At 40.5% G+C, this 18,162-nt stretch overlaps 1 protein-coding gene across 1 annotated transcript in view; it reads right to left on the bottom strand.

Moving 5' to 3' along the window:
* The window catches only part of PATJ (PATJ crumbs cell polarity complex component), a 416,491-nt gene that overhangs the window by 249,960 nt on the left and 148,369 nt on the right, over positions 1 to 18,162 (bottom strand). Inside the window, exons 23-24 of the mRNA XM_030812925.1 lie at positions 6,060 to 6,131; positions 4,633 to 4,810 (exon numbers count right to left, since the gene is read on the bottom strand). Of these exons, the coding sequence (XP_030668785.1) occupies positions 4,633 to 4,810; positions 6,060 to 6,131 (250 nt within the window). The remainder of the gene's footprint in view (positions 1 to 4,632; positions 4,811 to 6,059; positions 6,132 to 18,162) is intronic.

The following is an 18,162-nucleotide window of genomic DNA, read 5'->3' as shown; positions in this document are numbered from 1 at the left end:
CAAGGTTTGATGAGCTTCTGGGTTGTTGAACATGTTGACATGCTGGAAGGGTAGCAGGTGGTACACCCAGAGAGTGGATGCTCTGTGCCCTCCTCCACATACTTTGACCTATGCATCTCTTCATCTGGCTGTCCATCTATAACTTTTGTATAACCGGTAAATGTGTTTCTCTGAGCTGCCCTAGTAAATTGACAAAATTCAAGGGGAGGGATGTGGGAACCCTGGTTTGTAGCCAGTTAATCAGAAGTATAGGTGACAACCTACTAAGATTGGCATCTGACCTGGGGGCAATCTTGTGGGACCAGACCCTCAACTGTGTGATGTAATGCTAGATCCAAGTACATAGTATCAGAATTCAATTAAATTATAAGACAATTGGTGTCCGCTGGGGATCTGATACTATCTCCAGATACATAGTATCAGAATTATAAGACATCCAGTCAGTGTCGACTGGAGAACTGCTTAGTGTATGGGGGGAAACCCCTACACATCTGGTCACATCTAGTGTTCTGTTTTGAGTGTGAGAGTAACGGGAAAAGGTTGGTAAGGATATGGAGAAACTTACACATTGCTGGTGTGAATGTAAAACGGTATAGCCAGCCACTCTGGAAAGAGTTTGACAACTCTTTTCAAAACCAAAAGTACACTTACCATAAAACTCAGTAATTGCACCCTTGGGTATTTATCTTACAGAAATGTAGACTTATTTTCACTCAGGAATTTGTACACAAATATTTAGAGCAGATTTATTTGTAATAGCCAATAATTAAAAACTACCCAAGTGTCTTTCAATGGGTGAATGATTAAACAAATTGGTACATCCATATTATGAAATGCCACTGCTATGGTTGGAATTTATGTGTCCTTCACAATTCATATCTTGAAATCCTAACCTCTAAGGTGAAGGTATTAGGAGGTAGGTAGGGCCTTTACGAAGTGATTAGGTCATGAGGGCTCTGCCCTCAAGAATAGGATTAGTGGCCTTATGAAAGAGACCCAAGATAGCTAGCTCATCCCTTCTACCATGTGAGGACACAGAGAGAAGGCACCGTCTCTGACACCCCAGAAAACAGGTCCACACCAGACACCGAATCTGCCAATGCCTTGATCTTGGAGCTCCCAGCCTTCAGAACTGTAATGTAATTTCTATGTTTATGGTATTTTGTTTTGGCAGCCTGAATTTCCAAAGACAACTACTCAACAAAAAGGAAGAAAGTGGTAGTTTCTTTGTAGACAGAGGGTCTCACTATGTTGCCCGAGCATGTCTTGAACTCTTGGACTCAATCCATTCTCTTGCCTCCGCCTCCCAAAGTGCTGGGATTACAGGTGTGAGCCACCTCACCCAGCCATGGGAATGAACTATTAATGTGCACAACAAATTGAACGAACCTCAAGGAGATTATGCTAAGTAAAAAGAGCCAATCTCAAAAAATACATAATGCATAATTGCATTTATGAGACAATTGTGAAATAACATATTTATAGACATCAAGAAACAGAAAACTGGTTGTCAGAAGTTAGGGATGGGAGAGAAAGGGAAGAGGCAACCAAAAGTGAAGAAGGTGACTGCTTCTCCTTCCACCATGATTATAAGTTTCCGGAGGCCTCCCCAGCAATGTGGAAGTGTTAGTCAATTAAACCTCTTTGTTTTATAAATTATCCACTCTCAGGTATTTCTTCATAGCAGTTGAGAACGGACTAATACAGAAGGGTAATGCAAGGGAGTTTTGTGGTGATGACACAGCTGAGTCTCTCAACTGTGGTGGTGCATATGCAAGGTTTTACATGTGATAAAACTGTATAGAACTACAAACACACACACAAATCAATGCATGCATAGCTGGTGAAATCTGAATAAACTATGGATTGTGCCAATGTCAATTTCTTGGTGTTGCTATTATAGTATAGTTGTATAAGATATTAAAATTGGAGGTGACTGAGTGAAGGGTACATGGGACTTCCCTGTACACTTCTTTGTAATTTCCTATGAATTTATGATGATTTCAAAATACATTAAGAAAAAATATAATACAAAATATTAAAAAACTAAATTACAATAGAGCAATCAAAGTAAAAAGGGAATTCATCTCACTTATTTTCTAGATGATTAGATTCAAAAAACAAAATTTAGTTGTATGTTGCTTACAAAAAATACAACTAAAACTAAATGAAAAGAATGGTGGCAAAGAAGGAATGAAAAAAGTAAAGTACCGTCTGGGCACGGTGGCTCATGCCTATAATCGCAGCTGAGGTGGGCGGATCACCTGAGGTTAGGAGTTCGACATCAGCCTGATCAACATAGCAAAACCCCGTCTCTACCAAAAAATTCAAAAATTAGCCAGGCGTGGTGGTGGGTGCCTGTAATCCTAGCTACTCGGGAGGCTGAGGCAGGAGAATTGCTTGAACCTGGGAGGTGGAGGTTGCAGTGAGCCAAGATAGCGCCACTGAACTCCAGCCTGGGCAACAGAGAGAGACTCCATCTCAAAAAAAAAAAAAAAAAAAAAAAAGCAAAGTGCCATGTAAATTAATAACTAAAATAAAACAAGGTTACCAATATTAATAAAATAGAATTTAAGGCAAAAAGTAACTAATAGGAATAAAGAGGAAAACTACATAATGTCAAAAGCAAATCACCAACAACAAATCCACTAAATATATACAGCAAAACCAACAGAATTACAAAGAATAGCAAACAAATCCATAATCACAGTGGGAGACAAACTCTAACTGAAACTGAGGAAAAAGACCAAAAAAATTAGTAAGAATATGGGACTCCTTATTTGTTTATCTAGCTGACTATTACTATATGGATGTCAACTAGGCATCTTAGCCTAACATGTCTAAAACCCCAAATCTGTTCCTCCCACAGTCTTCCCCATCTCAGCAAATGGAAATTCCATCTTCGATTCCTCAAGCTGAAAAGCTTTTGAATTATCTTTGCCATTTTATTCTTTTGCATCCATTCTGTTAGTAAGTCCTATTATTCACCTGCAAAATATACTACAACCTGACTGCTCTCCTCCTGGTCCAGGCCGCCATTCTTTCTCTCCTAAGTTACTGCAACAGCCTTCTGGCTGAGGCCCCTGCTTCCATCCCTGCCCCTGAAGCCAGAATACTCCTTTGAAACAATACTTACTTGCTCATAATTCTCCAGTGACTCTCCAGTGCGTTCAGAGCAGAAGACCTTCCAGAGCTTTCAGGCTTTACATGATGTGGCTTCCCATCACTCCTCAGCCCTTTTCTCTTACCCCTTCTGGCTTGTTCACGCTATGCTATCATTGCTGGATTTACTGCTGCTCCTTGAACACATCCAGGCAAGCTCCTACCTCGGAGCTTTTGCGTGTTTTTCTTCCTCCATATATCTATATGGCTCACTCTCTCATTTCCTATATTTGTCCCAGTATCATCTTCCATAACAAAGCTATTAAAATTGCAACTATTGCTTTCACCATCCCCCCCAACCCCGATGCTCCTTATCCTCCTCCCCTGCTTCATTTTGTTCCCTAGCTACTTAGTACGATCTGACATTCTACATATACTTATTTATTTTATTGTCTATTCCCCCATTCCCACTATCATGTAAACACCGTAAGAGAAGGGACTTTTGGTCATTTTCTTCATTGGCATATTAGTAGTATATTTGAAAATTGTTTTAAAGATTGCACAGCACAAATATAACTCAACATTTGTGTATACAGAGTAGCTTTTATGTAGTTCTTTAATCCTCACAATAATGCTATCGATTTTAAATTCTCATTTCCATTTTATCTGAAAACATTAACCCAATGCAAAGAAATGTATCACATTCAGACCTCAGGGCATTCTCAGTGGATTCATGTGCCCTTTTTTTTTTTTCTTTTCTTTCTGCTTTGAGACAAGAGTGTTGTTCTGTCACCCAGGCTGGAGGGCAGTCCGATCGTGGCCCACTGCTACCTCCACCTCCAAGGTTCCAGCAATTCTCCTGTCTCAGCCTCTCGAGTAGCTGGGAATATAGGCACTTGCCACTATGCCCGACTAGTTTTTGCATTTTTAGTAGATGGGGTTTCACCATGTTGGCCAAGCTGCTCTCAAACTCCTGACCTCAACTGATCTGCCCGCCTCGGCCTCCCAAAGATTACAGGCGTGAGCCACCGTGCTCGGCCTGATGTGCCTTTAAAACTTAGCGCCCACAAAGCATATCAGGTGCGAATCACGGATCCTCCCCTCCCCCAACAGAGCCTTCAACCTTCCAGGGTCAACTTCTTTCTCTAAACAAGCATAGATATCCTACTGACACACAATTATAAAATTTAGAGCTTCAAGAAAAAAATTTAGAGCTTGTTAAAGAATGTGAGAGAAGCATAATGCCTACCATCTGCCCTGTTCTATATAGAGCCCTTTGTTAGTTAAAAATGTTTTTTGCGATCGGCTGAAGTTTTTCTTTTATCATTTTTTTATTTGTTTACCCCTGCCCCCACTCACTTGAGAAACGCATAAATTGTGCATACAATGTACAAACTAAGGCATATAAATAGAGCACACCAACTGTACACACACGGTCCCCAACACATAAAGGAAGGTCTTCTAGCTAAATGATTATTTCACTGTCTTACAGTATGTTTCCAATAAAAACAGTACTTTAACATCATTTACCTCAAGTATTTTATCTCCAGTTTTAAGTGCGTTCGTCTTCCCTGCTGGACTGTCTTCTAAAACTTGTTTGATGAATATACCTTTAAGTTCCTCTCCATTCTTTAGACGTTTTATAACAGTTTGTCCACCAACAATACTGATCCCAAGAGACACATTGGGTTCTCTCAAAATCTCAACACTATATAAAGCAAAAAAGCAAAACTCACCCATCAACAAGTTTAATCTGTTGGACTGTAAGTATTCCATTTGTATCATATCCTTGTGACTCATATAAATTTTTGAAATATATTTTTACAAATGTTATACAAATTATACCTAGTTCCAACATTATGTTATCAATAATTCATAACAAGTGAAAGTTTCAGTTCTGAAAAGCATAGATTTCTAGAATAATAAATATAACTCCAAATATTCAGTGAAGATTTAGCTGAGCCCTAATATTCCCATCTCCTATAATATATTTTCTGTCATTAGTCCTTTTCATTTATATCCATAACATTAGCAAAGAATGGACTGAAGAAATAACAAATGGGCAAGACAAAATCAAGAAAGCCACATACGTCATTTCGGCAAAAAGTACAGACTTTCAGAAGAAAATAAATTTGCCACTGAGTGGCTCATTGCCCAAGCTGCTTTTCCCAGTCAGCAGGTTTGACTCTGTGGTTCTTTAATCAGAGGACAGATTTTACCTGCTCCTAAGGCCAGAAGGTTTTGTTTTCTTCCTACCTCCATGTCATTATTTAAAAGAAAGTATGAAATGAAAACTGCCCACCTCAAAATCTAATAGGTTTTGCACTGCAGCCAATAATTAACTCATTAAAAAAGTAACTCAGAAAACAACTCTTAAATGTTTTAAGACAAATTCAGATTTCAATTACAAGAAAAGAACCAGTTTGGGTGGAGGTGGTGGGATTAATAATGGATACGGAATAGAGAGAGCAGCTAAAGGAAGACTTTCATCATCTTAAAGTGCAGCCCTGGTGAGGACTTAAAACTTCCCCCAGATCCAAGGCAAGATGGGTTTTCAACACATTCTGTTAGCACAAACATGGACTCTCCACCAGGGGAGGAAGATAGAGATAAACTGATATATACTAGAAGCCTCAACTACTGTTATTGTTGTTTACCACAAAAGAAAGCTTTACTGCATTTTAATGACACAGTGATAAACTATACTTATTAGATGGACATCTAAGTTGCTTTCTCTGAAAGAGTATCAAAGATGTTCCTAATATTAGTTATAGTTGTTTTGTTCAGCTAAAAATCTCTAGATAAGACAAAATGAAACTAAAATGTAGGCCAGCTTACAGGTGAATTATCACAATTTCTCAATCATTAGAGTAGGACTAAATAATGTTCTGTTAAGTTAAAGAAAAGAGCAACTGGTTGTGCTCCTATTGAGAAAGCCAATAATGTCACCCACATACATTCTCGGTGGACCCCAGTGGCTAAAATTTGGAGTTTCTTCTCCTTCGCCTTCTTCTCTCTCGGGTAACTCACTACAGAGGGAGAAAGAAAAAAACACATACAATTTTAAGGCATACTCATTATTAAAGGTCTTGGAAAGTTTTGAAATTGTAAAATCTATAGGTAGTTAAATGATTCTCAATTTGTAAGTTTTTAAAATATTTACATCAATAAATATGCAAAGCAAAAATATATTGCTTTAACATTCAACTCAACAAATCCCCACCCAGCATTAGAAAATCACATAATTATTATAAACACTGTTATTAGTGACACTCTAGGTGCTAAAAGTTTGTGTTTGATTTGTGCAATTTCAAATTTGTTTCTCTATCAATATCTAAAATGTTATAAAATGTATTCCTTAAAACTTGGTATTGTTTGACCAGCTAAGACACAGAAATCGACATGTATCATATATATCAAGTATAAATCAACATGAACAGGTCAATATGATCCATCTTTCTAGCCCTAAGTATTTCCCCTGTCATTTGTATCCCATGAATATTTTGCATACTTATATGGAACTTTTCAGTTACTTATATTATCTAATATGATCCTCACTGCTTCCCACCTACCACCACCATATTTTCATCCAGCAAGTTAAGTTAGTATAGAACTACTGAACTGAACATAGTGAAACCCTGTCTCTACAAAAAAATCAGCTGTGCATGGTGGCACATGCCTGTAGTCCCAGCTACTTGGGAGGCTGAGGCTGGAAGATTGCTTGAGCCTGGAAGGTCAAGACTGCGGTGAGTCATGTTTGTGCCACTGCACTTCAGCCTAGGTGACAAAGCAAGACCCTGTCTCAGAATAAAAAAAGAACTGCTGAACTGGATAACGTAAAAGGCTGAGTTACAGAGTATTTAGTTATAAGATTAATGCAACAGTGAATAGACAGTGCCGTATATCATCTGGAAGAGAAATCAGGAGTCCTAAGCTCAAGTCTAACTGATACCATGAAATAGGTGTGTGGCTTTGGACCACTAAATGAAATCGGTCTGAGGTTGTAAATTGTATTACTCTACACGAAAATCTAGGCACTACCTCTTCCACTTCATTTTCATAAAAACCCTTGGCCAGGTGTGGTGGCTCATGGCTGTAATCCCGGTGCTTTGGGAGGTCGAGGCAGGAAGATCACTTGAGCCCAGGAGTTCAAGACCAACCTGGACAACATAGTGAGACCCCATCTCTGAAAAACAAAAAATTAGCTGGGCATGGTGGCACACGTGTAGTCCCAGCTACTGGGGAGGCTGGAGGAGGAGGATCATTTGAGAACAGGAGTTCAAGGCTGTAGTGAGCTATGATCACACCACTATTCTCCAGCCTGGGCAAATGAGCAAGACCCTGTCTCAAAAACAAAAATCCCTCTAACCTATAAAGTAAGCACAGAAGATCATATTATATTTTACACAGGAGGAACTGAAGCTTGGAGAAGGCTTAAGCATACAACCTCACAACCTTTCCTCACGTATCCAAATCTGTTTTAGCCCTAAGTTTCAATACTCCCATTTTTCTCTGAACTTTCAAGTAAGTCCTATAAAATGCAGCAAAACTCTACCTTCTTGGCCCGCTATAGACTTAGTATCTAGGATAAAACCGTTGTAAGGCCATGTGAAAAGGAGAAGGCTGAAAGGATCTAGACAAGCCAAATATCAGTTAAGAAATTAGGATCGTTACAACTCACCCACTACCAGATGTCTTTCTTACCTTGGCCAGTCTAATTTTTATGACTGAAAGTATCACAGCATTCAGGGGAAAACAACTTGGCAGACACTTGCTGGTTACTTTCTAATGTCTTTTTCTCCCCTTCTTCCATAAATACATAACCCCGCTTTTATTCTAGGTGGCACTATGCCCAGCTTTGAAAAAAACACATTTTCTGGACTTTCTTTCAGCTAATGGGAACTGTGTGCCACAGTGCTGATCAGTGATATAGAACCAAAAGTCCCTAGATGAGACTTCCAGGAAAACTCATTAAAAGGAAGGAGAATCAGCTGGCAGGAGCCTTTTGCTCTATGCCCTCCCCCTCTTCTTGCCTAGAATTCACAGGTGATATTGGTGGTAAAACATTCATCTTCAAATCCTACAGAAACAATGAGGAGTAAGGCCATACATTAAGGGCAGCAGAGCAGAAAGGACAAGGTATTTAAGACCCTGATGACAACAGCACCACACCATCCTAAGACCACCTTCTTCAGGACTTTTCACATGAAAAAAACTTGCCTTTGTTTGGTTAAGCCACACTAAGTGGGGTTTCTGAGTATGTAACTGTAATCCCTCAATGATGCACCCACAATTCCACCAATTCAAGTAAACTGTTTTCACTTTAACCTATCACTTTCTTGTTCTTTGCAACTATATTATCATTAGATAACTGTAATCATAGCACAAACTGTCCTATTTTGATGATCCTGTGTAATAATAACAAGGATTAAATTAGATATTAACTGAGGCTCAACCAATATTCATTTCCTCTATAATTTTTTTCACTTGAACTTACAACAAAAATCTACCCACATAGTATCATAATCTTCATCATTTTTTATTTACTAGTACCTTAAGAGGCCATTGATTGATGTAATTTATCTGCTATCTCAATATATGATGCACTTAGATTATGTATTAGTCCATTTTCACATTACTATAAAGATACTACCTGAGACTGGGTAATTTAAAAAGAAATGAGCTTTAATTGACTAACAGCTTCACATGGCTGGGGAAGCTTCAGGAAACTTACATACATGGCAGCAGGAGAGAGAGAGTGCACAGGAAAACTGCCACTTTTAAATCATCAGATCTCGTGAGAACTCCCTCACTCTCATGGGAACATGTGAAAACCTCCCCCATGATCCAATCACTTCCCACCAGGTCCCTCACCTGACACATGGGAAATACAATTTGAGATGAAATTTGCGTGGGTACACGGAGCCAAACCATATCATTCCACCCTGGCCCCTTCCAACTCTCATGTCCTTTTCACATTTCAAAAGCAATCATGCTTTCCCAACAGTCTCCCAAAGTCTTAACTCATTTCAGCATTAACCCAAAAGTCCAAGTCCAAAGTCTCATCTCAGACAAGGCAAGTCCTTTCCACCTAGAAGCCTGTAAAATCAAAAACAAGTTAGTTATTCCCAAGACACAATGTGGGGTACAGGTATTGGGTAAATGTTTTCATTCCTAATGTCCTCCAAATAGGAGAAATTGGCCAAAACAAAGGGGCCACAGGCCCCATGTAAGTCCAAAACCTAGTAGGATAGTCATTAAATTTTTTTTTTTTTTTTGAGATGGAGTCTCCCTCTATTGCCCAGGATGGAGTGCAGTGGCGCAACCTTGGCTCATGGAAACCTCCACCTCCCAGAGTTCAAGCGATTCTCCTGACTCAGCCTCCCGAGTAGCTGGGATTTCAAGTGTGCACCACCACCCCTGGCTAATTTTTGTATTTTTAGTAGAGATAGGGTTTCACCATGATGGTCAGGCTGGTCTCAAACTTCTGACCTCAGGTGATTCACCTGCCTCAGCCTCCCAAAGTGCTGGGGTTATAGGCATCAGCCACCACCTGGCCATAATCATTAAATCTTAAAACTCCAAAATGATCTCCCTTGACTCCATGTCTCACATCCAAGAAATGCTGATGCAAGGGGTGGGCTCCCAGGGCCTTGGGCAGCTCTGTCCTTGTGGATCTGCAGGGTACAGCCCCCATGGCTGCTTTCACGAGCTGGAGGTGAGTGCCTACAGCTTTTCCAGCTGCATATGCAAGCTGCCAGTAGAGATACCATTCTGGGGTCTGGAAGATGGTGGCCCTCTTCTCACAGTTCCACAAGGCAGTGCCCCCATGGGGACTCCATTTGGGGGCTTCAACCCCACATTTCTCCTCAGCATTGCCCTGGTAGAGATTCTCCATGAGGGCTCTGCCCCTGAGCTGACTTCTGCCTGGACATCCAGACATTTTCATACATCCTCTGAAATCCAGGCAGAGGCTCCCAAAGCTCAACTTTTGACTTCTGTGCATCCTCAGGCCCAACGTCACATGGATGCCACCAAGGCTTGGGGCTTGCACCCTCTGAAGCAACAGCCTGAGCTGTACCATGGCCCCTTTTAGCCACAGCTGGAGCTGAAGCAGCTGGAATGCAGGGTACAAAGTTCCAAGGCCGCACAGAGTAGCAGGGCCTTGGGCCTGGCCCATGAAACCATTTTTCACTCCTAGGCCTCCTGGACTGTGATGGGAGGGGCTGCCACAAAGATCTCTGACATGCCCTGGAGATATTTTCCCTATTGTCTTGGCTATTAACATTCAGTTCCTTGTTACTTATGCAAATTTCTGCAGCCAGATTGAATTCCTCCCCAGAAAATGGGTTTTTCTTTTCTACCACATGGTCAGGCTGTAAATTTTCTACACCTTTATGCTCTGCTTCCCTTTTAAATATAAGTTCCAATTTCAAACCATCTCTTTGTGAACACATATGATTGAATGCTTTCAGAAAAAGCCAAGTCATCTCTTCAATGCTTTGTGCTTAGAAATTTCTTCTGCCAGATACCCTAAATCATCTCTCTCAAGTTCAAAGTTCCACAGATCTCTAAGGCAGGGGCAAAATGCTGCCAGTCTTTTTGCTGAAGCACAGATTATTGGGAAGTGGAGCAAAGAGTGACCTTCAATAAATTCCTCATCTCCATCTGAGACCAACTCAGCCTGGACTTCATTGTCCATATCACTGTCAGCATTTTGGTTAAAAGTATTCAACAAGTCTCTAGGAAGTTCCAAACTTTCCCACATCTTCCTGTCTGTTTCTGAGCCCTCCAAATTGTTCCAACCTCTGCCTGTTAGCCAGTTCCAAAGTCGCTTCTACATTTTCAGGTTATCTTTACAGCAGTACTCCACTCTGCTGGGACCGATTCTCTGTATTAGTCCATTGTCACACTGTATAAAGATACTACCTGAGACTGGGTAATTTATAAAGAAAAGAGGTTTAATTTACTCACAGTTCCACATGGCTGGGGAGGCCTCAGGAAACTTACAATCATGGTGGGAGGCAAGGGGGAAGCAAGGCACATCTTACATGTTGGCAGGAAAGAGACAGAGAGTGTAGGGGAAACTGCCTCTTTTACATCATCAGATCTTGTGAGAACTCCCTCACTATCATGAGAACAGCATGGGGAAACCGCCCCCATGATCCAATAATCTCCCATGAGGTCCCTCCCCTGACACAGGGGTATTACAATTTGAGATGAGATTTGGGTAGAGACACAGAGCCAAACGATATCAGATTGTATCTTGTCTTTTAGAATATGGACATTACTGCAAGGAATATCTTCATGTTGTGCTGTATTTTAGAATTCCCTGTGTGTGTGTGTGTGTGTGTGTGTGTGTGTGTGTGTTGAGACAGAGTTTCGCTCTTGTTGCCCGGGCTAGAGTGCAATGGTGCAATCTCGGCTCACTGCAACCTCCACGTCCCAGGTTCAAGCTATTCTCCTGCCTCAGCCTCCCAAGTAGCTGGGATTACAGGCATGCGCCACCACGCCTGGCTAATTTTGTATTTTTAGTAGAGATGGGGTTTCTCCATGTTGGTCAGGCTGGTCTCAAACTCCCGACCTCAGGTGATCCACCCGCCTCAGCCTCCCAAAGTGCTGGGATTACAGGCGTGAGCCACCGTGCCCGGCCTTCTGTTAAATATTAATTAAGATACAAAACAAAACCTAAAACAATACAAACCTTCCTCCTCTCCATTTTCCACTTTGCTGTACCTCAAATCATATAGGCATTTAGGGAAAAAAAAGGCAAGCATTTCACCATGACACCTTTATGCTATCACTATAAGCATTAAATTCTTTTTTTTTTTCCTCTCGTTTTGTTATTTTGTTTTTTGAGCAGAGTTTCACTCTGTTACCCAGGCTGGAGTGCAGTGGCACAATCACTGCTCACTGCAGCCTCACCAGGTAGCTGGGACCACAGGCATGCACTACCGGGCCCGGCTAATTTTTTTACTCTTTGTAAATACGGGGTCTCATTATGTTGTCCAGACTGGTTTCAAACACCTGGACTCAAGCAATCCTCCTGCCTTGGCCTCCCAAAGTGTTGGGATCATGGGCATGAGCCACCACACCTGGCCTAAATTCTTTAATTGGGGGGAAAAAAAAAACACACCCTAAAATAGATGGGAACCCAACCTTCAACAAATAGTATGGGCTATTTGTTTCTTAATTTTAAAAAGTAAAAACTAAAAATTTCCTAAACTGCTGACTCTCACATACAACTTAAGAGAAGGGGTAGGGAAAACCACTCTATCTAGAATATGAAAAAGTTTAGATTTCTTTGACAAAGTATGTCACAAAATGATTAGTCTGTCAGAAGAAACTCACTGACTTTTTCAGAGCATAGTACCTTTCTTCAAGGTTTTAGTATACACACATTTTATTCAGATTAGTTCATACCTAATGAGAGATAGAACCTGTGAAAGCTTATCTAGATAGTGTGATTAGTTTCAGAAATACAGTCACAGGAGATGAGCAATTAAACAAATTAATGTAGTCACTTTACACTGATGAACATATGTACCTTTTAACCCAAATTAAAATTTAACTGAGAAAGTGAAATATTCTTACTGTACATATTAAGATGTAAATTTGCACAAACATATTTGAAATTTTAACAAGGAATTTCTAACCTCAAATTTTATAATTTGCACTATGATTAAGTATGATCAGTCAGTTAGAATAGCTGATTGTATTAAGTATGTAATCCCATACTTAATAGCTCAATCAGCTAGAAACTCAAATCTTAAAATAACCGAACTTTCCGACCCTACAGAACATACAACACCAAGACTGAAACCTAATCTAAACTATGGACTCTGGGTGAAGATGATGTGTCAGTTTATCAATATTATCAATTGTAACAAGTGTGCCACGCTAGTGGGCGATATTGACAATAAGGGAGGCTATGCATGTGGGGGTAGGGAGTATACAGTGTATCTCCTCTCTGTACCTTCTTCTCGATTTTGCTGTGAATCAAAATCTGCTTTAAAGAAATAAAGTCTTAAAAATGATCTGAACTTTTGCCTCTTACATTCAACCAGGGATTTATAACCAAATTTTTCCCCAAAGGAATTAACCATCCAATTGAAACAATGTGTTTTATTTCAGGCCTTTATCACAAATGCCTAAAGTTATAATTCTTTACAGATTTGGGGGGGCCGGTGGAGACAGAATACCCCACGAGCAAACAAGTGGATATTAATGATAAGACTTCTTCATGATATACAAACTCTTTGCAAATAAAATGTTCATCATACAAAATATGATGACTCCAGACAGCCCAGGTGGCTTTTCCTCTTCAGTAGTACTTAATTTCACATAAAATTTCTACATACTAAGCAGTATGAAGGTCAAGTAAACTCAGTACCCAAAAATGATGGAAGCGGGGAGGGCTCCAATTGTGACTAAGTAATCTCATGGTTTTTTCCTCTTTAAATACACATTCTATATGGCAATATTCTATGATATACCACAGGGAATATGAGCAACTGGAACCAAAAAGAATGGGCACTAGTGTTTTCTAAACTGGTAGGGTTATTTGTACAGATGTTCCGCCATGATTTTGAAGTTGCAGAGCAAATTATTACCTGACACCAGTATATGAAGAATTAGGCATTCCCTTGCATTAACATTCAGACATTGTCCTGAGTAAAAGAAGGTAGACATAAAAAAGTACCTACTGTATGACTACATGTACATGTGTTCTAGAACAGGAAAAACTAATTTACAGTGTTAGAAATAAGATTAGTGGTTGCCTGGTGAAAGACACACAAAGGAGTAGGAGGACTTTCTGGGTGATGGAAATGTTCCTTATTTTCATTGGAGTGTATATAACATGAATGTATACATATCTTAGTAGGCTGTACCTTAAAATGTGTGCATTTTATTAATATGTAAAATTGTGTTTAAGAGCTTCCTTAAGAAACAGAAGTTCAAGCCATACAGGGTAAGTTGCTTCCAGAACATTACGTCTCTTCTGGCCTTCTGTACAGCCTGAATTAGTAATCAAAGATCTAATTATATTTTCAAAGGCATTACTGTAGTATTTTTATGTACCTCTTGTCCTAATTGTTCACATTCGCCTTCATCTGCAGTGTGGGCCACCACTGCAACAGCACTGTAAGAACCTGGAAATGTCATGTGCTCGAGGCCATAGACTTCCACAAACACCCCTTTTTATTCTGCCAACTCACACTCCAGAGTAGCCCTCTCTCTGAAATGCAAATATTCATTCTCTCCCTTTTCCTCCATCTCCTCCTGATGTTCTGAATTTACACGTAAGTTTTGGCAGTTTAATTCAAATGTAAACCTATTAAATATCCACCATTTATGTAGAAGACACTAAACGCCAGGCACTGTGTTGGGAGCTTAAAATATCACATTAACTTAGTTAATCCTTTACCCAACTATGACACCTAGCCTCCTATTTCTCCTCCCACTGTTCCTAACAAAGTGTCCAATACCTGAAGCCATTTCTACTCATTTGCATCCTATTACATCTATAACATGATTTTTTTTTCCATTTTAAATATGTCTTTCTTCTAAAGTTCACCATCCTCCCAGACATCAGCCTCTGACACATTGCTTTACTGTGATTTGATCCTATTACATTTTTTTTCTTTTGTTAATCAACAACCTCCTTGAGTGTTTTAATAAACCCAGCAACAATGAATACTACCCTGGGTATATGTCAGGGCCCATGAGCCTATCATTGTCACTGCCACCAACATCACTGCAAACCTTCTATTAAACATTTACTATTGGCAAGGCTGCTATATGAAGTCTGTTAAATGCATCCTTTCCCAGCTTTATTGACTTTTAGTTGACAAATAAAATTGTATAAATGTTTTACATGCACTTTAAAAAAAATAATAGGCCAGGTGCTATGGCTCACACTTGTAATCCCAGCACTTTGGGAGGCCAAGGTAGGAGGATTGCTTGAGGCCAGGAGTTTAGACCAGCCTGGGTCTAAACATAGTGAGATCTTGTCTCTACAGAAAATAAAAAAATTAGCCAGTCATGGTGGCAGGTGCCTGTGATCCCAGCTACTTGGGAAGCTGAGGTGGGAGGATTGCTTGAACCTGGGAGGTCAAAGCTGCAGTGAGCTGTGATGACACCACTGCACTCCAGACTGGGTGACAAAGCAAGAAGAAGAAGAAGAAGAAGGGGAAGGGGAAGGGAAGGGAAGGGGAAGGGGAAGGGGAAGGGGAAGGGGAAGGGGAAGGGGAAGGGAGGGAAGGAGAAGGAGAAGGAGAAGGAGAAGGAGAAGAAGAAGAAGAAGAAGAAGAAAAAAACAATAAAAAATAGCGACCAGGTCTCACTGTGTTTGCCAGGCTGGAGTGCAGTGGTGTAATCATAGCTTGCTATAACCTCGAACTACTAGGCTCAAGAGATCCTCTCGCCTAGGCCCCCAGAGTAGTTAGGACTACAGGCATGCATCAACATATCAGGCTTACTTTTTATTTTTTTGTAGCAGCAGGTTTTCACTATGTTGCCCAGGCTCGTCTTGAACTCCTGGCCTCAAGCGATTCTCCCACCTCAGCCACATAAAGTGCTAGGATTACAGGCGTGAGCCACCACGCCTGGCCTGTATGAATTCTTATTCAATCTACAGAACTACCTGCTTTACAGGTGAGAAAAGATAGATACAAAGGAAACCCTTTCAGGGTCATACAGGTATAAACAGCAGAAGAAAGATATGAACAGCACTCATAATACATCCACACCACAGACCTCCTAATGTCTGAGAAATACCCCTGTGCCCCCAGGGGCACCCATAGGTCTTTAAACAGCCAAAAATAACAGAGATGAGGAAGAAAAAGACTGAAATCAGGTGAGGTCTGAAAACACGATCTCAAGTGACCTTAGGAACAAAGAAGGATAGAGTAGTCCCTTCCACTCAGCTAAGGTTTTGCTTTCTGCAGTTTTGCTTTCCTTGGTATCAGTTAGCTGCGGTCAACTGCAGTAATGGCAAAAATCTTAAATGGAAAATTTCAGAAATAAACAATTCATAGGTTTTAAATTGCATGCCATTCAGTGTAACATGAAGAAATATCTTGCTGTCCAGCCTGGGATGTGAATCATCTCTTTGCCCAGCATATCCATACGCTACATATGCTGCCTGCCCAGAAGTCACTCAGTAGCCATCTCAGTTATCAGATCAACTGCTGCAGTACTGATCTATTTGATTACTAGTTATTGTTGTTAATCTCTTACTGTATGTAATTTGTAAATTAAACTTCATCATAGGTATGTATGTACAGAAAAGACATAGTATATATAGGGCTTGGTGCTGTCTGTGGTTTCAGGCACCCAGTGGGGTTCTTGGAACATATCCCTTCAAGATAAGAAGGGACTACTGTGTTCTGAACCAGAACACCTGAACTCCTTCCACAGAATTATACCCTGCTTGCCCACAGTCCCCTTTCTAGAGATCTCTCCTTTCAAGGGGCACCTGACCTCTTAATACCAGTCCTACCTCCTAAGGTAAGGACAAGTTAGTGCAAAAGTGCACTGTAGATAAAACATCACAACCATTAGATACTTACCCTTGGTGCACTCACACGCATGTAGACACACAACTCTGCTGGGTCGTACACAAAAATTAATGCAAGGAAGAAACTGTAAAATACCATTTAGCACTTCATGACACCCTGATTATCTGAAAGACTATCATCTAAAATAATCTATGCATTACTCAGGCAGGCTCCTGAGTGGCAATAAATATTCACCTATGAACCTAACTCCATGGGGCATACCCTTAAAGATTAAAAGAAGGAATATGATTTATAGGAACTCTTCTGGAACCTGCTGGGATTTAAATATACCCTAAATCTCCAATAGCAAAAGCCAAAAAAACAACTTTCAAGTGCAAGACTAATCTCCTAAGACAAGGTTAGGTTGGAGTCCTTAAATGCCCGTGCCTGCATAAGAAATCAGCTTGTCAAATACTCATTTTGAAAGAAAAAGCAATGGGATAAGAACAAAGTATATCTTCCCTCTCTGAAGCTGGGGTCAAATTGAGTAAGAACAACTGATGCTCCACTTCCTCTTCTGTCCAAGAAAGGAGGGGTGGACTTAGAAGTTTGCTTAGATCTTTTCTGATTCTTCACATTCTAGTTACAATTCTACGGTTTAGAGAAGCAGTCTCATTTCTGCATTCTTCTGCCAGATTCAACTATTCACATGAAGCAAAAGAGAAATTTAAAAAACAATGGAAAAATAATTTGAACATTTTGGGAGGCTGAGGCAGGCAGATTGCTTAAGCCCAGGAGTTTCAGACCAGCCTGGCCAACATGGCGAAACACCATCTCTACGAAAAGAAAAAAAAAAGTACAAAAATTAGCCATGCTTGGTGGCACATGCCTGTAGTCCCAGCTACTCAGGAGGCTGAGGTGGGAGGATGGTGTGAACCTGGGAAGCGGAGGTTGCAGTGAGCTGAGATGGTGCCACTGCACTCCAGCCTGGGCAACAGAGTAAGACCCTGTCTCAAAAATAAAAAGAAGAAAAAAATTTTGACTACATAAAAAGCCATAAAACACGTTTCTAACTTCTCCACTTCCAGGCATCTGTCCCAAGGAAACAAATCTATTGCTTATTTATCACTGTGCATTCCTCCAGAGGCTGCACTGGATATCACATTAGGAAACCCGGCCCAGCGGCACTCTCCCTCTGCACACCGGCCTGGCTTTTGCAGAGTAGAAAAGCTGTTGGGCCTTTCTGTGTCCCTTCCTTCCACTCAGATATGGGGTATGCAGAAGCACAGAGAACAACTTTTGATGAAATTTCTATCTAAAACTCTGGGTAAAATTTCAGGTTGCTGAACAGAGAAATGCACATCATCTAAATCTAAGACATCTCCCATGTCAACACAAAAATCACACTTGGATTAAGGTTTTAATAAAAACGTTTAAAGCCAATTAAGCCCACCCTATCTGTCATCCCTGTTATGTTTTGCCGAAAGCTACAACTCCTTTGTGCACTTCTTATCTCCCTACTCACAATGCCACACCTTTCTGGGTTTTCCTTCAAATG

This window comes from Nomascus leucogenys, chromosome 5, assembly GCF_006542625.1.
Source record: "Nomascus leucogenys isolate Asia chromosome 5, Asia_NLE_v1, whole genome shotgun sequence".
NCBI classification, from domain to species: Eukaryota; Metazoa; Chordata; class Mammalia; order Primates; family Hylobatidae; genus Nomascus; species Nomascus leucogenys.
This window is presented reverse-complemented; position numbering and strand designations above follow the sequence as displayed.